The following is a 23,948-nucleotide window of genomic DNA, read 5'->3' as shown; positions in this document are numbered from 1 at the left end:
GATGGAATGCAGCACAAATTGCTTCTCAGCTGGCCACTGGTGCTTCCTGGGACTCCCTGCCTCCCCCCGCCCCCCTTTCCAAATGACTTTTCCTTCCCTTGAAATGCAGAGGGGTGATTGGACTTGGCCATTTAGAACTGGCAGAGGCAGATTCCCCAACCCCTCATGGGGGTGACAGCCAGACAGGAGGGACCTTCCTCTGAAAGGCATGGGAGGGAGGGAAGGGGCTCACTGCCCACCTGCTCCCTGTCTCTGTATGCAGCCCTTGTTCTGGCTACTGATGGGCCTGAGCTGCAAAGTTCCCGTCAGCCTCTCCTGAAAGTATGAGCGTATTTTGCCCCCGCCTCATATAAACCCACGGCTGATGTTCAAAGGAGCTGAGAACCCACAGGTCCCAGTGGCTTCCGCTGGAGTCATGGGTGCTCAGCAGAGAAGCAGGCCCACAGAGCCTAGTTACACAATAATTAGAATGAGAGAGGTGGGATCTGAGGTGTGAATTCTGCCAGCGCCACACCCAGCAAAGGGCACCGCGGTTTCACCAGCCGGAGGGGGGAAGTGGGAAGGAGGTGGGTCCCATCCAGATGCTGCCAGCTGTGCAAGGGGCACCAGAGAGGTAGGTCAGTCAGATTGATCCCAACAGCTGGAGCAGAGCGGAGTCTGAATCACTCAAATCAGCATTACAAACCAGGCCAAAATAACATCACGGGGGCTTTTGTAATGGGGCGGAATGATAATTAAATAGAAATTAGTTTGTTAAATGGTCACTTCCTGGGGTTTCCTTGCTGTCCGATTAACTTAATTTTTAATTTGCATAAGCAATAAATGTTTAATTATGTTATTAATATATTTGAGTTGAGAAGCTTATAGGGTTTTATAATTGGCATTTAACTAGATAGTTCCAGCGTATTAACTGAGGTTTTATAGCTCCTCGCGACAGCTTCCCAATTATATCTGACCTAAAAACTGCACCAAGGACCTGCCTTTAAAGTGTTACCTGAGCAACAGACTAGATGGAGCTGGGCGAGCAAGTGGAGCCCAGCTCCCGGGGAGGACGCGCTCCCCAGGCTCACAAAGCTGCAGGGAACGTGTGCCGAGCAGTGCTATGCTTTCGGGGCTCTCCATGGAGTCTTCTGGGGGCTCTCCCGTCTCCGGGATGCTGCATGCTTGGCAGCTTTCCCAGAGACAGAGAATGCCAATGCTCCCTCCAATGCAGTGGGGAAGGGAATGATATTGACTGTCGGGGAAGAGTCGTCCAATGGGTAGAGCAGGGCTTTGGGGGAACTACCCCTGGTTTCTGGCCTTGGCTCTGGGACGGGGAATGTTGATTAGTGGTTAGAGCACAGGGGCTGAAACTCAGGACTACTGGGTTCTGTTCCCTGCTCTGGGAGAAGCCCATTGTCTAGTAATTACCCCAGAGGACTCAAGTGATAGAAATTTAAGGCCAGAAGGGACAATTAGATCATCTAGTCTGATCTGTAAGCACAGGCCATTACATTTACCCCTGTACTGAGCCCAGTGACACGTTTGACTAAAGCAGAACTTGTGTCTGGCTGAAGTACATCTCCCAGTCTGGATCAGGAGACATTGTGAGAGGGAGAAACTTGGTAGTTTGTTCCTCTGGTTCATCGCCCTCACTGTTAAAAATATGTGCCTGGTTTCTAACTTGAATTCATCTAGCTTTAGCTTCTGGCACTGGTTCTTCTTCTGCCTTTCTCTGCAAGATAAAAGAGGTTTGTAGGACCCTGTATTTTCTTCCCATTATGAAACTTATACCTTCACGTCACCTCTCACTTGAGACAGTCCAACCTTTCCAGTGTTGAGGGCCAGGAGCTAGTTACGGAGCACCTCCTTGGGCCACGTGCAGAAATACATGTCCTACAAAATGGCATCCTCTGTGCGGTGTGATCTTGCACATGCCTGCGTTCTGTTCCCCATTCTGGAAGGGGATCGTTGTCTAGGAGTAATTGCCAGAGGCCTAGGAGTCAGAACTCCTGGGTTCTATTCCTGGTTCTACTATTGATCTTCCACAAGTCATTCTGCCTCTCTGTGCCTCAGTTTCCCCTTTGGCGAAATAGTGATAGAGGGCCAAGTCTACCTCTGGCATATGAAGTTACATCATAGTTCATTTGACTCACTGGTGGCAATAGCAATGACTGCTTCCCAAGAGCGTTGCAAAGATCCTCAGACGGAAGGTGGTAGGGAAGTGCATGGTATGGTTCTTTTTTCTTGCAGGGAGGTCTAGAGCCCAACCAAAGCACCCCTTTGGACGGGGTCATAGCAGGGGCAGCCTAGGAAAACATTACAGTTGCCATTGCTACGCATGAGCTTGGATGCTTCCACAGTTTAAGGGAAGTGGCTCTTAACCTCAGAGCCATTGATCAGGAGCTGTGCACATGACAAGCAATAGGAAAGGCAGTGACGCCAGAATCCAGGTTTGTGAATATCAAACAGCTTTGTTCTTATTCCAAGGCGCTCCGAAGCATCCAGAGGGCTAGGATCCTGGAAATAACTTGACTAGAGATTCCCTGCAATGTTCAGCACCTGATGCCAACCCACACTCCTAGGGGAGAGGAGAAATGTGACCCCTTTCCAGGATGGCTGGTGGTCCCAGTCCCACTCCCAGAGATTGCTGGGATGATATGATAAGGCTGTTCTAAGGAGGAGTACAAAAGAACAGTGCAAGCAGGTAGGAACAAAATCAGACAGACTAAGGCCCAAAACGAGTTACATCTCAACAGGGCTATAAAAGGCAATAAGAAATGGTTCTTTAAATGCATTAGGAGCAACAGAAAGACAAAAGAGACTGTGGGTTCTCTACCCAGTGGGAAAGAATGTTGAGGTATCTAATGCCTTTTTTGCTTCAGTCTTCACTAAAAAGGTTAATAGTGACCTGATACTTAACACAGTTGATACTAACAACAAGGGGGAAGGAACAGGTTAAATAATAGTTAGATAAGTTAGCTACATTCCAGTCAGCAGGGCCTGATGAAGTTCACCCTAGGGTACTTAAAGGTGTAGCTGAAGCAATCTCAGACGCATTAGCAATTATCTTCAAGAACTCATGGAGAACAGGTGAGGTCCCAGAAGACTAGAGAAGGGCAAACATAATAGTTGTGTCTAAAAAGGGAACAGAGAGGAGTCTGACCAGCCTAACTTTGATACCTGGAAAGGTACTGGATCAAATTATTAAACTATCCGTGTATAAGAACCTAGAGGATAACAGGTTTATAAGGCATAGCCAGCATGAGTTTGTGAAGAACAAATCCTGCCAAAGCAACTTAATTTCCTTCTTTGACTTTGGGTTACTGGCCTTGTGAATGGGGGGAAGCTATAGATGTGACACATCTTGATTTTTAGTAAGTTAGTCCTCAAAGAGTAGTTATCAATGGTTTGCTGTCAGACTGGGAGGGTGTTTCTAGCGTGGTCCCACAGACGTCAGTCCTGGCTTTGGTACTATTCAATATTTTCATTAATGACATGGATAATGGAGTGGAGAGTATGCTTATAAAATTTTGCAAGTGACACCAAGCTGGGAGGGGTTGGAAGCACTTTGGATGACAGGTTTGGAATTCAAAACAACCCTGACAAATTAGAGAATTGGTCTCAATTCAACAAGATGAAATTCAGTAAATACAAGTGCCAAGTGCTTCACTTAGGAAGGAAAAATCAAATGCACAACTACAAAATGAGGAATACCTGGCTGGGTGGTAGTACTGCCAAAAAGGATCTGGGGGTTATAGTGGATCACAAATTGAACATGAGTCAACACTGTGATGCAGTTGCAAAAAGGCGAATATCATTCTGGGGTGTATTAATAGGAGTGTGCGTGTAAGACATGGATGGTAATTGTCTTGCTCTGCTCAGTTGTCGCGCATCCTCAGCTGGAGTATTTTGTCCAGTTCTGGGTGCCACACATCAGGAAAAATTGGAGAGAGTCCAGAGCAGAGCAACAAGGAGGAGAAAAGGTTTAGAAAACCTGACCTGTGAGTAAAGATTTTAAAAAGTGAGCACGTTTCGTCTTGAGAAAAGAAGACTGAGCGATGGAACCTGATAACAGTCTTCAAATATGTTAAGGGCTGTTAGAAAGAGGACAGTGATCAATTTTTCTCTGTGTCCACTGAAGATAGGACAAGAAGTAATGGGCTTAATCTGCAGCAAGGGACATTTAGGGTAGATATTAGGAAAATCTTTCTAACTCTAAGGGTAGTTAAGCTCTGGAACAGGCTTCCAAGGGAGGCTGTGGAATCCCCATCATGGGAGGTTTTTAAGAACAGGTTGGGCAAACACCTGTCAGGGATGATCTAGGTTTACTTGGCCTTGGCTCAGGGCAGGGGGTGGAACTAGTTGACCTCTCGAGGTCCCTTCCAGTCCTGTGAGTCTTTTGTCTGGGCTCTGGAGGGTCTCCTGGGTATCTGGGAGGCTGCTGGAGACGAAGCAGTGGGGCTTATCAGGGTGAGAAGCATGCAGGAGACAGCAGCTGCAGCAATGGCTGGTAAGCGAAGTATCTCCCAGTCTATTTGGAAGCCTCTATTTTTCAGTGCTGTGTTGTCACCTGCCAATTATGGAGCAGGACCCCATTGTGTCAGGTGCTGTACAAACCTAAAGTGCTGCCTGGAGCCTGATTCTGCTCCCTTCCATCATGGCTAACTCTCTAAAGGTCACTGACGCCAGCGAGAGGAGGATGGGGTCTCCAGACAAACACAAGCAAGGGTCTGTCTCCTGAGCCCAACTCATCCCTCGTGGAACTGTGGGGAAGCTGATGGGATTGAGCCCAGGCTGAGCGGAGAGTGAGATATCCCCAGGAGTGCAGCTGGAAGGTTGTTAAGCAAATTAACTTTATTAAAACAAATGATAAGAGTTTAAGCAGGAGCAGTGGCACCTCTATCTCTCCAAATTCATTTGGAGGCTGCCTGTAATAGCACGACCCTAATGCACTCTCCTGGGGATCCATAGAGTATCAACGGCTAGAGACGGATTAGGGGGCTGGCTTCTGCTCTCACTTGCGATGACATAAATCTGGAGTAAGAGCACTGAAATCCCTAGAGTCCCTCTGGATTTACGCTGGTGTAACCGAGATCAGAATCTGGCCCCTTAGTTCCAAGAGAGGCAATTTCAAGTGCCATCGCCTCCTCGAAAATGTGCAGAAGAAAAAAATAAATTAGCAAAGGGATTTGATTGTTCATTTCTCCGCTAAGCTAGGAGGAAATGAAGCAGAACCAAAATTAAGAGGTAGGAGGGAGGGGGGAAACATTTGCCATCGCCAGGCACCATTCTCCCCAGAGCCAACGCTCTATGGTGCTGGCCTTGCTTGTGAAGCAGCAGACTCTGGCCAGTGGGCAATAGGTGGGATTGCAGGAGCCGGTATAAATGCCCCAATGAGGTGAGCACTGGAAGTGGATGGATATGCTGGATCAGATAGAAGAGGGGCTAAGTCTGCTCCCCTCTTTCCCAGAGCTGGGCTGGAGGTGTCACTGGGGCTCACGGGATGAGCTGTCAGGTTTATACCAGGTCCTTCTTCATTTTTCTCCTTGTGTGTCTCATCCCTTGGAAATTCACTCTCTGGGATGGAGCGGTTTGTCCGGTCAAGTCCTAGTGTGCAGGAGGCGGCTGGGGCGGACTGACCCCCGGGGTATATCTTAGCAAACTTCCCATGGTTCCCTCATCGCAGCCTTGGGCCCACTGAACAGCTCCCTGTGACCCTAACCTGACACATGGGTTCGCTCCAATGTAGCCTTGCAAACGGCAGTGTAATACCAGAGTCTATCTACCCGGGCCACACCTGAGCACGGTCCCCCTCGGGCACCACACAGGCCTAGGATGCCCACACCCCAAAATACCTGTGCACTCCCCAGGCACAGCCAAGGCGTGGCTAGGTCCCTGCCCACTCTCTTGGCTGAGGAAATAGGACCAAGGTGGAGCACCAGGAGTCCCCTGGAGGCCTTGTCTGCTCCTTGCACGTGGGCTGACCTCGCAGGGCTGCATTTATTGCCTTGGCAAAGAAGTGCCCTGCCTGTGAGCTCTGGTTACCCAGTGGGGGCTGGGAGTGCCAGCTACGCACAACGGTGACCAAGTGAAGCTGCAGCCTTTGTCCCTGGCAGCAATATCTACATCCCCCCCATGCCAGCACAAGCCCTGCTGCGGCAGCCACCTCAAGGACTGGGCTGGAGAGCAAATGAAAGGGTTTCTGGCCTGGCCTGTGTACTGTCTGGCTGCATAGGTGCCATGTGGTTCTCCAGGGGGGCAGTCGGGTGGCCAGCAGGCTTTCTTGGGGCATTGTGTGACAGGCAGTTGTGTGGCGAGAGGGACCCAAGCAGGTGCCCCAGAGCCAAACACCAACAAACGTGGAGAGTTTGAAATCTGGATCTAGATCCAAATGTTGGGATTCAGGCCTTTCTGTGCTGTGTGGTGATTGACTGACTCGTATGTGTGTGCGCGAGCGCGTGCTGTAAGTCCCGTGAGGAAATCCAGCCTAAGCTAAGGGGGCTGCTCTGGGGTAGGTCGGTATAGCTGCACTGAGAGCAATGGAGTCCTGCCACCAGCCGAGGATCTAGCCCTGTCTGTGTTGTGCTCATCACTGCGGAAGCTTCCTTGCTAAATCCCTCTTGCACTTCAAAATGCATAAAGAGCTTTTTGTCCCCGTCCCCCCGGACTGTTGCCTGGTGTTGACATGCGCTGTTAAACAGCTGCTGTGCTCCCTACCAGAAGTGGCTACCTTTTCTGGCATGGGCAAAGCCACCTATACAGGAGAGGCTTTTTTTTTTTTTTTGCAAAGTGCTTGGTGATCTCTCGGTGCCAAGGAGATTCTCCAAAGATCAATTGCTGTTTCCGCCAGGCCTTGCTGGGTTAACTTTCCGCTCCCCTTGCGATTACCCAGCCTTAAACTCCATCCTTATTAGCGGCTGCTGGAGGAGACTCAAAGAGGAATTGCAATCGGAGGTCGCCAGGGGTCAAACTGCATTCCAGAGGAGAGGAGACTCTCACAGTCCAGCAGCTACTTAACCACTGATGGCTCCTATGCTGGGGAAGAGGGGGAGGAAGGTCATTAGCGGCCAGAGATGAGTTTCCTCTGGTACCTGCTGCCACTGCCTGAGCTGGATGGCAAAGCAATTGCCCAGGTTAGAATGTGCATGAAATCTCAGCTAATATCAAACACCTGGGCGTATCTGTCGGCAGATGGGTTTTCTCTTCAAAGCAGAAGCCCGGGGGAGGGGTCTGCCCCCCATTCGCCATGCTCCCGGCTCTCCACCGCCCCCTCGAGTTGTTTTCACAGTGCTGGTTGGGGCTAGTGAATACAGCGTGAGGCAAACAGGCTGGGAGGGCATGCGGCCGTGGAAGGGAAGTGCAATCAGTGCCCTGTGGGCTGGGTGCCAGGCCGTGCTCTCCTCTGGGACTGGATCAGCCCCCGGGTGCTGGCTGGTACGAGATTGCTCTGATTCAGTGACCAAATTAGGCCATGCTGCGGCTGGCACCGGGGCAGTGGCCACAGCAAACCCTGTCAGTGGTGAACCTGAGATCGCAGTACTCCAAGCGTGCTCGCCGGGCTGGATGGGGGGGTCCGTGCGTCTCTGTTGCACGGAGTGGTTGGGCTCGGGGTGAGACGAGGATTTGTGCTGAATGCCTCGGGTGGGGCGTCGAGCTGCAGACCAACAACGCAGGCAGAGCTAGGAGCAGCTTCCTGAACAATGGCAGCTCTACCCTCTCCGCGAGGCTGGCAGCTGTGTAAGTGACAGTTACATAAACAAGGAACCTCGGCAAACGGCCTGGGCTTGCTTTTAAAATTCCTCCTTATTTATATAGTTCCATGGAGCCCGATGCAGGAATAACAGCCCTGCCTTGTCTCTGTTCTGGCTGTATCCCCAGCTCTGCTGGTTATTAACCCTTTTGCTCCCTTGCCCCTCTTCCTTTGAGGAAATACAGGGCCTGCTTGTCCCCCTACCCTGCACCCAGTGGAGTCATTTATACCTGGGCCAAAGGGGTATAAACCGATATTGGATCAGGAATCTCTGCTCATTCCTGTGGCGGGAGCATTTCACCCTGCCCACCACCACCACCTTTGCACATAAGATGACCTGAGCTGCAAGGCCCCAGAGAATCAGGTCCAGAGATGTTTCTGGCTCAGAAAGCCCAGCAGCGTCCCGTCCGCCCTTTGCTGCATTCAGAGATTTCTCAGAGCTGCCCCTTGCTCCATGGTTCCGGACCCCCACTAGAATGGCTGTCCCCTTCTCTGGGGGTTGAGCCACCACGCTGCAGCCTGCACTGTTGGGGGCGTGACACAAGCTGAGCTGGAAATGCAAAGATCTGTTTGCACAAGTGTCGGAGCTGGGCAGCCGTGTAGGGTTCTAAATACGTGCTGGGCACTGTGGGGTTAACTCTGTGCGGCAGGCTCGGGACTGGGCATGGAGCATCGATTTGCGGCAGCCCAGTGGCTGATTCTCCGCACTGCGAAATGCCTTCACACACATTCTCGCCTGCAGCCCTGCGCTCTGGTTGGGAGCTAAGCAAGACAGGGCCCGGTCAGTCCATTAAGGAGAGACTCTCTGGGTCTCGTTCCCCATTGCCCTGTGCTGTTGTTTACACCGGTGCAAATGGCGGGAGAGCACTATGGCTTGGATTCGATCTGCACTCATGCTGACTGTGCAAGGTGCAAGGCAGGGGAGGTCAGACCCATAAGCTGCAGGAAGTGCATTGGTTGTTCAGCAGCCGGCACCCTTGCCTGACTCGGCACTGAACCACTGATCCAGCAAGGTGCTGGGTGGCAGTGGGGAAGTCAGTGGGTCTCTCCAGCTTCTCCACCTCTTTCCAAATTCCACCTGGGAACCTCTCTATCCACCCTCAAAAACCCTCACTCTCCCTCTGCTATTATTTGCTATTTACATCTCACTTGCAATATTTTATCCTGGGGGCACAGTGCGTGGGGACGGCTTGCTCTGTTTGAGCTTGTGGTTGGAAATGATACCATGGCTGTTCACACAGACAGGGCTATAAATCTGAGCCAGGCCTCTGTCGCTGTAAATGGAGACATCAGCCCTGCGGGTTTTTTTGTACCATGGTATTTTTTGTGGCTGGCGGGGGGCTGTGCAGAGGACAGGAGCCCTCCCATGACATCCACTTCAATTTGTCCGTCTAAAGGGGCTTCTCTCTGTCCACTGAAGATTGTGCACATTCTTAGTGAACGGTCAACTGAATAAGATTGGTGGACATGAGCTAATTAAGCATCATGACTGGTTAATTACAAAGGGTCTTGATCTCATGAAGTGTTTTGATTAATTTGTTTTGGGACTGGATTGTCATGTCACTCTCAGCTGTGATTGGCTCCTTACAGAGTCATGACTGCACTCAGGGTTATGATTTGGTTTGTTAGGAGTCCTGCTCTCACCAGATTGGTTAACTAAAGTCTTGATCTCATGTCATGTTTGGTTTGGTTCTTTAGAATTCCCCATCTCACCAAGTTCTGCGATTGGTTCATTCCAGGTTCCTGATCCACTTTGGGATTCTGATTGGACTGTTAGGGTTCCTAATTTCACTGTGTGTTTTGATTGGTTCATTAGGGTCCTGACTCCAGAGTGAACTGACTGTCCCCAACCTTTGAGTCCTTCATCTCTTTCCTTTTTCATTCCTGGAATCAGGACCTACAGCTGAAGGCTCATGGTCCACAGCTCCGAAGAGCCGCATGGGAGCCGGAACTCCTGGGTTCTATTCCTGGAGCTGCCAGCAAGTGGAAATTTGCATCTTCTTTTAGTGCGTCACTTCCTCCATCTGCGAAATGGGGATAATAATACTTACTCGCACTGGGGAGGAGCTTTGAGAACCCCAGACATACACAACAGTGCGAGGGCAATGGATTCATTATTAATACATAGCTCTTTTAATCCGCGTCCAAGGAGGGCCAGGGCAAGGTGGCTCCTCACTGTGTTCCCAGCTCCAGGAGGGAGCAGGGGGCTGGGGAAGAATGGAATACAAGAACAAACCAAAGGAGGAAAATGGCATCAATTTTTTTTTCTTTTCCTTTCCTCCTTAATTCTAATTGTTCAGATTAATTCAGTCTCCAGCAGGAACGAACAGCTCCCAGCAGCCTTTAGCCACTCAGATAAGGCTGAGCTGTTTGTTTAGCCCCATCGGGCTTCCCGCTACTTGCCTCGCTGCCAAATGCTTCATGCAAACTTTTGGGGGAGTTTTAAGCAATTCTAGCGTGACACGGAGTGAGGGGTTTTGCATTCTTAATTTGCAAAAGTTCTTCTCGGTCCAAGCCTGATTTCCCCTCCGCTGCCCAAGCACTGCAATCCTGACCACTCCTGGACCCCCACAGCTTTCCCAGTGAACCCCAGTATTGACCCAAGGCCCCTGCAAGTCCACTCACTCCATGCTGTGCTTCTGAGCCCTAACCTACAGCACCCCAGTTATTACGAGGGCAAGGAGGCGCTTTGGCTGCAATTCACCCCCTCCCCCGGCTCACTCAGCCCAGCTAATGCAGCTGGACAGACAGTCCGGCAGCAGTTCATTAAGACGCCCCCAAGCGAGCAGCTTCTTGAAAGTGAGATTGATAAGGGCGGGGACCAAGGATGGGAAGGGCCAGGGCCACCTTCCCAGCTGATGCTAAGCCCTGGCCACTCGTGGGAAATATCAGAGGCAGAGAAGAGGAGAACAGGAAAGTGAAAGGCTGAAGATGCAAATTTGAAGGCTGCATCGCCCCCTCTCCCAATCTCCCTGGCCCCCTCCATTGTCCTAAACTCCCAGCCGGCTCCTGAAGATCCACTTGGCTCTATTTATTCATTCATTTCCCCCTCCCCAGCCTTTTCCATGCAAAGAGCCTGATTTACAGCTGTAGCAGGAAGCTGATGTTCCCCGCTCGCTACCTGACATCAAGAGAGCCATTAGGGGCCAATTCATCATGGAAATGCCCCCGCCGAAGTGACTGGAAGATTCTTTACAGTCGTTGTCCCTGCCACAATCTCTAATGCAGTCCTCGAGATCATATCCCATTGCTTCAACTGTCTGTCTGAGCATGGCAGTAAGTGAGCTGTCTCGAGGCAGAAATATTATTTATGGGGTAATGTGGTGTATGGAGAGGGAAAGCAGGGGAGGGAAAGGAGCCGAAGTGACACAGCTCAGGAGGGTGAGAGCCGGGCCTTGCCTTGTGATGACTGCAGTATCCTGCAGCCTGGCTCGGAGCTTTTAAAGGGGCCTGGGGAGGCCAGGTGAGATGCCAGCTGATGGAGATGCTGGGGTGCCGTGCCAGGGAGGATAAAGGCAAGTTAGCATCAAAGCGTGTAAAGGGACAGAAGAACATCAGGGATATTGAGGTCGGAGCTCACTGTTGAGCCTTTCCGTGCTTGCTGCGATGTCTCGTGCTGGTGTTCAGAACCCTTTGCACTGATGTGATAAGCGTGTCAGTTCTTTGCCATGTGGCACAGGGACTGATCACTGGCAGTAGCTGGGGAGAGGGGACGTCTCCATGAATCCTGTGCAGACCCCGCTTGCTCCTTTGTGCAGCAGTCTGGGAGTGGGATTCGCACAGATGTGTTGCTTTCACGGATCTGGCACAGTTGGTTTTGCGCTGGCAATGCGATGGGTCTTCGGGCATGGGATGGCAGGGAGTCAACCTCACAGCTAAGCAGCTGGCGGAGTACCAGAACATGGGGGTGGCTAATCAATAGGGGGCACTTTTCCATCCAAGTCAGCACTGAACCCAAGTGCTCCACATAGGGCAGGGGTGGCCAACCTGCGGCTCCAGAGCCACATGCGGCTCTTCAGAAGTTAGTACGCAGCTCCTTGTATAGGCACCGACTCTGGGACTGGAGCTACAGGCGCCAGCTTTCCAATGTGCTGGGGGTGCTCACTGCTCAACCCCTGGTTCTGCCTCCACTCCACCCCTTCCCACCTCCTCCCCTGAGCCTCTATCCTCACCGTCAGGAAAACAGAACCTGCTGTCGTGACAGGGCCCCCAGGGTTGGCTTTCCTTCCACATCACTGCTGTGTGGCAGTGGTTATGCTATCATGCTCTTAATCGCCCCCAAGAGGATCTGCTCCAGATAGGGGCTCATGGCTCCTTCCTGCTCATGCCCGCACAGCAATGCGTCCCCTTGGACGGGCACACAGAGACAGTCGAGAATAAAGGATGAGCTATTAGCTCCAGAATGCCTACCTGCCACGTTCTTTGCTCTCCCTTGGAGAGGGAGCAGGGTCTAGTGGTTAGAGCAGAGAATCAGGCGCCAGGACTCCTGGGTTCGAGATCTCGTTCTGGGAAGCAACATGGTCTAGCAGGGAGCAGGAATTGGGACTCCGGGGATCAATTCCCAGTTCTGAAAGGCAGGAGAGTTTAATGGTTAGAAATGGACAGGGGAAGTCCGGACACCTGGGTTCCTTTCCCAGCACTGCCCCGAATTACTGGGGGATCTTGGGGGTCAAGTCACTGCTTCGTTTAAGTGCCAGGGCTGGAGGCTGATTGGTCCACATCTCATCTGAGTGACATGGCGGACTTGGGGTGTTGATCAGTCCAGCCCTGTAGTGTGTGTCAGGGAAGGATGCCAGCTGGTCAGTGCCTCTAACAAGCAACAGAGGCAGCAGGGACGGATGGTGATTGCCCTGGGCTCCACCTAATAGACAGGGCTGGCGTGATTGACCCATGTCTGGTGCATGTGACATGCTCAGGTGCTGATCATATAAACCAGATCGCACTTTGCACCACTGCAGGGAGGAGATGACAACACAGTGCATCCACCAGGGCCACTGCCATTGTAATGAGCTGCAGACACCACTGGGCAGGTCTCCACCCCATTTCCAAGAAAGGCACACGCTCTGCTATGAGCTGCATCCCTCCCCCGGGGGACCAGGCTCCAGCAGAACCCTTTTTTCCCCTCCCCTGGATTTTTTTTCCTTCCTCCATTCCAATTATCTTCCTCTTTCATCACTGCCGGAGCTGTAAGTACAAAGTACCAATTAGCTAGTTTTCAAGTTTAATTAGGTTGGAAGGTAGAGCAAATTAAATCCTTTTATCGTACATTTCAAAGCTCTTTCCCACCAAGCCCACGGGATCGGTTTCCTTTGAATGAGGTCCATGTTAGCTGCACTGAGGCCGGCTCCGAGTCATGGCGCTATTCAGCGTCCGGGCCAATGGGAGCCAGGGCAGGGGGTATACGGCCCATCCGACTGCCAGGATATCTGTGCCCCATGGATGCAGGGCCCTGACACGCACACACGCCCCCAGCTCTGCCCCCAGTCAGTCACTGCTTCCAGGAATAAATGTGCTTCCCTGGGATTAACCTCTGACAGTATAAACTTGTCATCTGGGTGTTCCGCCAGCTGGCAAAATACCAGCAGCTGAAGGGTTAACCCTCAGGACCGTAGCCAATCCCCTGGTGGACTGTGGGGAGTTTTTGGTGGGCTCTTGGGGGATCTGTGCCTGAGGGATCTCTAGCCACTAGGAGGGGGGAATGCTGGGGTTTGGCACTGCTGCTCAGCATTGTAGTGTCTGAGCACTGGGACTCTGGGAGGACAAGGCCGCCACACCCGGTGCCCCATAGCTTTCCTCCTGCTGTCGGTTCTGGCTCTAATCCTTGGGATGGACATGGTCATGGGCAGGGGAGTCCCAGCAGGGGTCCAGGCCTTGGGGAGGGGAGAGCTGGCAGAGTGGGGTCAGGTGCTTGGCTCTCGGTGAGGAGGATCACGGTACTCGGCAAGGGGCTGATGAGTGGCAAGGAGCCTTGTTCACTCCACGGGAGGCCAGGGAAGGAGGCATCTGGCACTTCTCGAGGCAGGGCCCTGTGATCATGGAATCCGTGGACCCAGTGGTCAGAAGGGGCCCAGATGGAGCAGTGTCAGTCAATAGGAAACCAGGTCTCTGGAGACCTGGAAAAGCCCAGGTCCATCGTGGGGCAGAAGGATCTGCCTTGCAGGGGGAGGGATGAGACAGGGAGATCAAGGAGTGTGGGGGTGGGGCTGATCTCTCTCCGGGAGCCACAGGATCTGCAGTACATTGGGCCTCTGCTCTGCTGAGTGCTGCACCTGGCACCATTGCTCCCAGGGCTCTGGATGCTAACGTGTTATGTCTCTGTGTTTGTTGCAGATAAGCCGCTGCCGCAGGGAGCTCCAGGGGGCATTATCGGGATCCTGGGGGGCGTAATTGCTGCGGCTCTCATCATTGGTGTGGCTGTCACTGTGTTCATCGTCTACAGGCGACAGCAGAAGAGCCGCACGGAGACCGACAATGACCTGTGAGTAGCCTCTGTGCTCGCTCCCAGCTGCACCTCAACCCTGGGCTTCAGCATTCCAGTCCTGGACTGGCCACACCCCACCCCCTTCCCTGCAGCTCTACTCCTGCTCCCCAAGCCTGAGCTGTGGCTCTCCCTGCTAGTCCAGTCCTGGGTCCCTCCGCTGAAAGCTCTGCTGATACCCCTCAATCCTAATCAGCAACGTCCTCTCGGATTCCCGGCCGGAGCTCTTAACCGCATCACTTGGCCAAAGCCCCTGTATCTGAACCTGCAACAGCCACCACAATTCCACTCCTCAGCTGCTCCTCTGGAACGAGTGCCAGCAGTGACACCTTTGTCTGCGGTTCGGTGACACGGGACGGCATGCACTAGGGAGAGCAGGGTACGAACCCATGTGTGGGGTCCCGGTCTCCAGAGAGCGAAAGGCGAGTGCTGCTTCCATCATGCACGTCTGGGTTGTACAAAACCGGGCATATTTTTAGTTTTGCCAAAAGAAATTGGTTGGTTTGAGATTTTCCAAAATCACAAGCAAAGGGTGGGGAGTTGCAGTGGAGGCTGCCTGAGCCCTACAGAGAATGAGGTAAATACATCTTTGGTGGTGGGGGTGGGAGGGTGGGATAAGTGGTCCATTGGCTACTGATCGCGGTGCCTGCTGGTGGAGAGACAGCCAGGGCTTGCAGGCTAAGGATTGAACCAGGATTCCCAAGCCCTACTCCCTGCCAACAGAGCTCAAAGTCCCACATTGCTTCCCCTGGCTTCTCTACTACCTTGTCACCCCGGCTGTGTGTATTTGGGGGCAGGTGTTTAAAGAGGAGCTGCAATAGGGGAACCTGCAAAAACTGTACCACTGCCCATGTGGCTGCAGGAGGCCTGCTTGGCAGGCACAAATGCCAGTTTGCTTGTGCCAGTGTGGGTGCAGGGGGCATGGCCTGGCCTGCTCCTCAGCAGAGCAGCCCCTTTAGCCTCTGCCTGCTGATGGAGCAGGAGCTCCGGGATCCACCGCCCAGGCCGGCCCCACCCTTGGGTTTGGATACTCTTGGCCCCTCTCCTATGTCACAGCCCTTGGGAACTGATGCAGTGCCCGCTGTCCATGGTGCTGAAATATCTCCAAAGCGGGGCAGGATACGGGCACATGCCCAAGAGAATCCTGCTTTCCAGCCCTGTGATGGTTGGCCCGGTTGGAGGGAGTGCCCCATGTTGAGGGTACGCTAGGCATGGCCCAGGGCTGCTGAGCAGAGGAGTGAATTATTCTCTTTCATTGTGTGTGTTTCTCTCCCTTCTTCCTGCTGGCTGGTTTCCCCTGAATGATAAATCATCTTTGCTCCTCTCTGCCTAATCTCGCAGGGCTGCAGCTCCCCCTACTAACAGGGCCAAGCCATGGCCTTTTCCCAGAGGGGATCCTAGCAAGTGTCTCTCTCCTGCATCTCACACGTGGGAGCTTTCAGGCCCATTTATAAAAATACTTGACTCCCCTCCCAACCTCCCACGCTCTGGCAACATGCAGGGACAGCACCTGGTTCCCAGCTTCCAGCTCCCACTCACGGCAGAGTTCGTTGTGGATCCTTTTCAAGTGTTGGAGAGGTTGGAGGAGGGACAGTTTCTCCTTTGATTGTGTCACTGAGAGATTCTGGGGTAGAAAAGCAAACAAGCCAACCCGCCTTCTCTGCCTTTTCACTCCCCTCCTGCTCTCCTGATCTCCCCACTTCTCTGAACACCCCCCATGTGGTCTCCCTGCAGTTTCCCACACTGGCCTCCTCCCATTTCTTCTCCTGCTCCCCGATCCCCCTCCCCAGGACTCGGATTAGGGCAAGGCACTGAGGCAGTGGTATTCTCCCAAGCTCCAGTGAACAAGGCACCAGAACAAGAGGCGACTCACAGTAGAGTGTGCACGGGTTTGAAGTATAATCCTGATGCACAGCTGGGCTCCTCCTGCGTGGCTCCCCCTTCAGCCTCCTCACTGCAGGCTCCCCACCCCAGGCTCTTTCTGGCTCCCTGACTGTTGGAATGGTTTCAAGTCACATTGCTGGGACCCCAACCTGCAATTCAGCCCCGGCCCCATCCTCCCCTAGGTGCTCAGGTTGTTGGCAAGAATCGGGTCTGAGTCCAGGCTCAGGTCCCACTAACCACTTTCAAAGTCGGGGCGGGGGAGGCCATGTCTGGGCTTGGGCTCATCTCTGCTTTCAAAGACCATTTTGTTCCCCATTCTACTCTCCCTGTGCCCCTTCTTTGCACACTCTGATCACAATAAGTCTGTAGCCACCTAGGAACTGGTGGTTGCCCCTAAATTACATGGCCAGTCAGACTCCCACCAGGGCAGCTCATCTCCCGCACTGGAGATGCGGCCCCAGCTCATAGAGCTAAAGGAGACTCTCCATTAGCTGCCAGCAGTATGGAGTCTATGACACAGACAGGCTGTTCTGATTTAGAAGCGGGCAGTGGTGATACATCCACACCAGGCAGTTTGTGGCACCTTATAGACTAACAGACATTTTGCAGCATGAGCTTTCGTGGGTGAATACCCACTTCTTCGGATGCAAGACTTGCATCCGAAGAAGTGGGTATTCACCCACGAAAGCTCATGCTGCAAAACGTCTGTTAGTCTATAAGGTGCCACAGGATTCTTTGCTGCTTCTACAGAACCAGACTAACACAGACTAACTCTGATACTTGACACCAGGCAGTTTGTTACAGTCTGGTTATTACCACAGTGTGCTAGCCTGGCATCCACATCCCTCTGATGCTGGAGAAGGGACCAGCTCACTGGATCCCACCTGCTGCTGCTCACTGAGGGTCCATTGCCCTGCTCTGTCCCCTGAGGCACAGAGCAGAGGTCTTGGAACAGAGTGGTTGCTCCAGTGTGTGCTGCACAAACAACCTCCTCCCCCCCGCCCTGTGTCTTTGGAGAAGTTCTTCTCATGCATCCTCCCAGGGAACAGCATCCTCCTTGCTGCTGTATCCTTTTTGAGAGCAAACACCCCGCCTATTGCCCTCAAATCACCCCCTTCCCATTTGCAAAGGGAAAGCACCAAAGAGCTGAAGGACAAATGGAGCCCCGCCCCACACACACATACACATTGTTGTTACATCCCGGCAAAAATTTTTTGCTCCATTTAATTCTGTTTGAGAGAAGGCACTGGAGGATGGCGGGAGTGTGCAGAGAGAGACAGCGGAGTGAAAAGCAGGAGCTGAGACAATAATAGCCATGCGGGGTGAAATTGCATGGACAGCATCAGGCCTGCAAAAAGAGCCACTTTCAGACAGTTGGTTTCCCACAATGGCCCTCCACAAAAGCACAAGAAGAGTTACTTTAGCTGAGAAGAGATACACAATGGAGCAGGCCAAATACCCTGACCCTGGGGCCAGGCCTTCTCCTGGAGCCCAAGATAATAGAGACATCTCCTCCCGACTCTTCATGCCACCCATCACTGTGTGGTGCGCCACTTTGCATAGAACTATCTAGGAGCTTGAGCCAAAGCCCACTGGAGTCAATGGGTGTCCTTGCCGCAGTCCGCAACCCCCATTTTCCACCCTGCATCCCCATCCCGAGACCTGCTCCGGGATTGGAATCCACTGGAGTTTGCAGAAAACTGCCCCCCTCTTCCCCCCGCATCTGCTGAAGTTTACAAGGAGAATGAACAAGTATGGAGAGGAAAGGGAGGGGGCAGCCCACTAATTAGAGTGGCAGAGTTTAATAAGTTTTGTAAAAGGATTAGACACGTGTGTGCATATGAGCAGAATCTGCAGAGACAGTCCCTAGGATGGAGATTACAAAGGCTGTCAATCCTCATGCTCCAGGGCAAAAGCTGATCCCACCCCATTTGGGGTCAGGAATAAATTGCACAGTATATACAATATGAAGATTTTTGTGCCAAAGCCTGACGCATCCAATGCAGCCACTCAGAGACCAGGTACCAGACCAGACAGACCATTAGCTTGCTCTTGATTAGCAGTGCTCGCCACAAGCTGCTTCCTGGAATCCTACAGCAACAAGTCGAACCGCCCCTGTTGGGATGATTTGGTACCGGCTCTCAAGTGGGTTTACCCGCACCAGCCTGGGGGGCGGGCCACAATCTGAGGCTGAGGTTGACCTGGGATTAGAAATGTACTGTGGACAAAAGAATCCAAGGAAAGTGGGTGAAATATTAGAACAAGCCATTTAATTATGTTAACAGTTCAGTGGAAAGCTGAATCGCTGGATCTAGCCATCTCACAGTAGTGCCTAGAGGCGCCAGTCAGGATCAAGACCCCACTGTGCCAGGCGCTGTACGGACACATGGACAGTCCCTCCCTGTAAAGCTCACAAGCTAATTTCAGAGAAGACTCAGCTGTGAGTCCAGTGACCAGGAGAGAAGAAGTTGCGGGGGGTGGAGGGAAGAGCAAAGGGAGTGTATGAAATCATTGGGGTTACTCCAGATTTACATGGGCAGAAAAGAAAATGGAATCCTGCCCCAGGGGATTTACAGTCTGGGTCGGAATTGTAGTGAAAAGGCAACAGGCATGGAAGGCATGTGGGGGTGGGACAATGGTAAGTGAGAGGAGGGGGATGCAATTCTCTGAGAGGAGGAAGAGGTGAGTGCTGCTTGCACCTGGGAGCTCTGCCTGATCCCTTATTCTGGGACTATGACTATTTCTATGGCTGAATTGCAGAGCGGGTGAAGCAACATTCAGGGGCAGGGCAGCCCCGACACACGGGCTCCCTGCGGGAAGTGAGCTTCATAGAGATGAAAGCCAGAACCCAGAAGGAAAGCCCTCCCCGCCCCCAGTAATGCCCAAGCTGCTTGGTCCACATCTGCATCCATTGATGCCAAAGGGAGTTTTGCCACTGACATTGGTGCATTCGGGATCGAGCAGATTCCCTGTCCCCAGAGTCAAACCAACGGCTGCTTTTCTCCCTGCAGAATTGATCTGCCTCCATCCCACAAACCTGTCCCACCGCCAAAGAGGAAACAGGAGATGAAAAGCCATCTGACCGCAGAAGACATCCAGGTACCTACCCCCAGCCTAGCACCCTGGCTTCCTTTGCCAGCATGGGAGACAGGCCTCCAGCCAGAATCGAGGGTGCCATGCCTCTGGAGGCACAGAGTGCAAGCTCCAGCCCGCCTGTGGGAATGCCCCATGAAGCAGGTTTGGTGGGAGGAGGGCAGTGGTTTGGGATTATCCTCTCTGTCCAGGATCTCAGCACCCTTGGGGACTGCAGGTTGGATCCAACCTGCACCCTTCTGGGCATGGACAGGTTCTAGGTCAGGCAGGGTTCTTCTTGGAAGGATCGGTGCCTTGGTGAACTCCCATCCTTTGAAGTGTAATGCCTAACAATTGTGAGACAAGGAATGAGGCACAGAGAGAGGGAGGGGGATTCTGTAGGGGAGGTCTCATGGTGACTCTGTTCACCTTGTCCAATCCCCTGGGACAGGTGCTGCTTCCCAGATGGGTGGCAGGAAGGGGGAGAATGGTGCTTGCCCTCTTGACCTGTCTCCCCAACTCCAGGTCGTCCACCTAGACAACATGAAGCAGGAGGAAGAGATCCAGAAGCTCCCCCTGCAGACGTCGTACTACGACATGGCAGCCAGCGAGTCTTCTCCGTACTCCGACAAGCTGGTAAGGAGGGCGTGGTGCCGGCACTGACCTGACCTGACCTGGCCCTCACCCCCCGCTTTCGGCACAGGAGCTCCCAATAAGGGATTAGGTCACTCCTCCGTCCACTGGGGTGGGCCGGGCAGCCTGCTCTCACCAGCTGTTGGAGGAAAGGACAGCCCTCTCCTGGACTGAGACGCGAGACCACAGTCTCCGTGTTCATCCCATCCTAGGCCTCCTTGCCCCACCACCGCCGACCCTAGCCTGAGGGGACTCTGCCCTTTCCTCTTCCGCTGTGTGACCCCCCCCCCACGGCTTTCCATAACTGTGGGTGCACGGGGCATCCCATGGGCTCCTCTCCAAGATGCAACCAGCAGCACACGGGGTGGGAATTAGGACTGAAATGGGTGTGGATGAGTCAAACACCCCCACTCCTGGACCCACCAGACCCAAGACACCTTCACCCTGGCCAAATCAGTCACAGGGTCCCCCACCCATACACCCTTCCCTGTGGCTGGAAGGGGTGAGGATCTGCCTGTGGATCCTGGTTCACCCTCTCTGACTGGGCCTGCCCTGTGCTGCCTGCCTCTTGGGTCCCCATATCCCTAGGGGGCTTGAAGTCCTTAACCGCCTACTAGCAGCAAGTGGGAGAGAATGCAGCTGCAGCCCTACATTTCTTTTTTGAGGCACATTTATTCTGGGGCTCAGGGGCCAACCTGACTGCTAATTGACCTCTGCGTTGTTCTCAGCAAAGATTCAGGGCTTTTTGCAGAAGGTGGAAGAGGCAAGTTGCGAATCTGCATTGAAAAGGGAGGCGGATGGAGGCAGGAGATGCTAGGATCTATTCTAGAGTAGGGTTCTGGGTTTTCAGCAAGTCATCGGGGCATGTGACCAGCCGGTGCACCCTGCTGGGACCTCACCTTCTGCAGCCAGTCCCATAAGAGACTGTTAAGCTGGAGGGGAGGCTGCCATGAAGTGACCCTGAGAGAGCAGAATGTACGCAGAGAAGGAGCCTGGGAAATCAATTTTCTGCAGGGCAGAGCTTACTGGAGTTTGACTTTAAATTGAGGACACTTCTTTAAAACCCCGTGTTTTGTTCAGCTTGAAACAGGGAGATGTTAATGCAAGGCAGCGGCAGCAGGGGGACTAAGGGCCAGAGAGCCAGGGAGGGAATTTAGCAGATGTGTAGGGAAGGCTGATGCAGATCTAGAATAGGTTAGATAGCGATGCATGATAGCTGGGTGCCTTCCTGCAGGGTGTGACTCAATGAGCTACGGGTCAGCCTTGGTACAGCTAGACTCCCTGGGACTGCAGGTTTAGATCCCTGCAGTGTTGACTGACCTTTGCTCCTCCGAGGGTGATAAATTAGGTACCAGGCTTAGGGGAATCTTTTCAGTGAGATTTTAAGTCAAGGGCCTGACTGCTCAGAATGGATACAAGGCAGTTTTCATCAACAGAGGGTTTTGCCCTGACATCCTTGGCCAAAGTTCCTTCTTGTGCAATGCCTTGTGCTCTGCTTGCTGCTGTCCACCCCAGAGGTGGCTGCATTTCACCAGGGCTCTCTGTATATGAGGTGCTTTGGGCTGAAAAGTGCAGAGTAAAGGACTCACAATAATTTGCATGGATTGGTGGATGCTGGGAGCAGGATTTCCCCCTCCTGTTGCTTTTATACCAGTGTGACTCTAGTGAGAATCTCCAGAATAAGGGCAAGGACAATTGGACCCAAACACCTTCATCCAGAGAAATGTCACCCAGCAATACAGTAAGAGCAGCTGTGATTCAGAAACTAACACTAAAGACCAAACTCTGCTCTCGGCTCCACTGGTGTGATCGCGGGGACTTTGCTGCAGCTGCAGGGTGCATATAGCCCTAAAGGGGAAAATTCTCTGCTGAGACCTGCTGTGGGGGTGACCAATTTCCTGGTCTCTGCAATTGATTGCCAATTCCCAGGTATGTTTTGCAGGGAGAGCAGGACCCCAGGGCCAAGCTGTGCTCTGAGGATGGGATCTGAGAGCAGACTCTCCCCCAGAATTACAGGGAAGGAGTTAGCTCGCCTTGGTAAATAACAAGAGGTTGGTTAATTAAAGAAAGCCATCGGTGGCCGAGCCAGTGATGGGAAGATGGGCCCAGCTGGTGGCCATGTGGTAACCATAGGAACTGTGTTTGGTCATCTCAGTCCAGCTCGGAGCAGACACATGTCCCAAAAACCCACCACCGTGTGGAGCACTGAGGCTGGGACGGGTCATGAAAACCAAACTTCCCTTCTCCCCCAGAGGGGGTCCCTCCAGGGCAGGACAGAGGCCTGTAGGGGGGCAGTGTGTGGGCAGCACCCCCCCCCCGACCCTGCCGCTCTGCTGGACTCTCCTTGCAGAAGTCAGAGGGCTCTGGTCGGCGGGGTTCCAGCTGGGCCCCTTTCAGTGTCAGGAAATTCACATTAGCGGGGAGGGGAACTGGCAAACTGGCCTGAATTTCTAGGATCTTTTCCTAATGCTCAAGTGTGGGGGAGACCCTTGCTGAGAGCTGTATCTCCCCCCTCGCCCACCCAGCCCCACGTCATGCTACGGGGCGGGCGGGGGGACGAGCACTCAGTGCCTGAAACCCCTGACACCTTCCCCTTTCCTCCTGCCTCTGCCTCACCTGCGACAGGCCAAACAGGAGGGCAGGGCATGGAGCCCCGTGACCAGCAGGTGGGAAGAGTTCCCTACCTCAGGGCAGTGAAGTGACCCCGCTAGCACTGGGGCTAAACTTGAACCCATCTGGGTGTGACACCACAGGCCCAAAGCCGTGGAGGCCCCCCAGTGAATAGCCAGCGGCCTCCAGATACTCGGGTCCCGTGGGTGAGGCTGAGTGGCCCATGGGAACCAGTCTCCTGCAATGACCGATGCCTGAGGCCAGCCCTGAGCAGCCCCCCCAGAGCTGGGCTCATGCAGTCCTGAGCCCGATTCTGTTCAGGCACCACAATCCCCCACCCCTCCCAGTCCGTTCCCAGGCACGCAGGACCCCTCAGCCACAGGCTGCTTGCTGTGCACTATCAATAGGTAATGCTGGTCGGAATAATTCTGAGGAAAGTCTCTGTTTGGAATCAGACAGAGCAGGAACTGGGTCACTCACTGCCCCGCCCAGGGCCTTGACCCCCCTCTCCGCCTCCCAAACACACAGAGAAAATGTTCACAAGGTTTTGGCTCTGTTCCTTCCTCCCCCCCGGGTTGGCTCTCTCAACCCACCCTAGAGATCATCCCCACCTGCGGGGCCCCGGGCTGCCCGTTTTCCTGCTGTTGGTAACACCCCTTTGGCTCGCTGCCTGGGGGCAGGCAGGGATGCTGCTCCCGGTCGGTCGGCTCCATTCCATCCCTGCTAATCTCCATGCCCTTTGAGCAGGCAGAGGGGCTATGGAGGCTGGTGAAATGTCAGCAGGAGGAGTGTGCACGCTTCCTGCCAGGCCTGCTGGGACCTGCCAAGGGCTCTGGGGCACACAGATAGCGCACGCTGGCTGTGGTACAGCGATGGGGACAGCTGTGCACTGTGCTGCACGTCCGTGCTCTGGGAAGGGCCAAGCTCTTCCCCCCTCCTTCTTACGGGCCCCTCTGGGGGAATCGTTATTCGCTCCATAAACCCATAGCGGCGGCCTCCTGTCCATGTTGCAGCACCCAGCCTATTGCAAGCTCTGCCGGCCTTTGCAAACCCTTTCCAGAGCCATGGTCTGGTCTGTGGCCTGGTCACCACTAGCTCCCACAGCCATCCTGCCAGCAGCCCTCCCTGCTGGTGGGAGCAGCTCGCTGGGTGGCCGGAGGCGTGTGGCTGAGAGCTTGGCTACAGGGAAGCAGCAGCAGCTTGTTCAGGCTGAGCTGGGCACAGTGCTCTGTGCTGCACAGTGTGATCTCGTCAGCTGGGGGACTGGGGCAGGAGATTTAATGCCGGCAAAGAGATCCGAAGGGGAGGGGTGGTGCAGGAGAGCAGCCCTCATGACAATGGGGGCATCAGAGCTGGGGGGGCGGTTGCAAACAGGTGTTAGCAATCCCTCTGCCCTTCACCTATTGCTAAATGGGAGGAGGAACCGGAGTTCATCCCAGGGCGCTGGGAGGAGACTGGCGGGCTGGGGGAGGCCTTGGCATGCAAAAGGCTGAGGAGTGCTGATTTAGAGCTAGACGAGGGCACCAGGTAGCTGGTAAG

General features: G+C 53.5%; 1 protein-coding gene across 1 annotated transcript in view; it reads left to right on the top strand.

Annotated features, from left to right (window-relative positions):
- Positions 1 to 7,055: 7,055 nt before the first annotated feature.
- Positions 7,056 to 23,948, top strand: part of LOC123354610 — a 40,270-nt gene continuing 23,377 nt past the window's right edge. The window contains exons 1-6 of the mRNA XM_044996727.1: positions 7,056 to 7,115; positions 10,390 to 10,531; positions 10,961 to 11,008; positions 14,063 to 14,210; positions 19,106 to 19,193; positions 19,692 to 19,802. Of these exons, the coding sequence (XP_044852662.1) occupies positions 7,056 to 7,115; positions 10,390 to 10,531; positions 10,961 to 11,008; positions 14,063 to 14,210; positions 19,106 to 19,193; positions 19,692 to 19,802 (597 nt within the window). The remainder of the gene's footprint in view (positions 7,116 to 10,389; positions 10,532 to 10,960; positions 11,009 to 14,062; positions 14,211 to 19,105; positions 19,194 to 19,691; positions 19,803 to 23,948) is intronic.

This window comes from Mauremys mutica, chromosome 22, assembly GCF_020497125.1.
Source record: "Mauremys mutica isolate MM-2020 ecotype Southern chromosome 22, ASM2049712v1, whole genome shotgun sequence".
NCBI classification, from domain to species: Eukaryota; Metazoa; Chordata; order Testudines; family Geoemydidae; genus Mauremys; species Mauremys mutica.
Note: the sequence above shows the minus strand (reverse complement) of the source record. Positions and strands in the feature narration are given on the sequence as shown.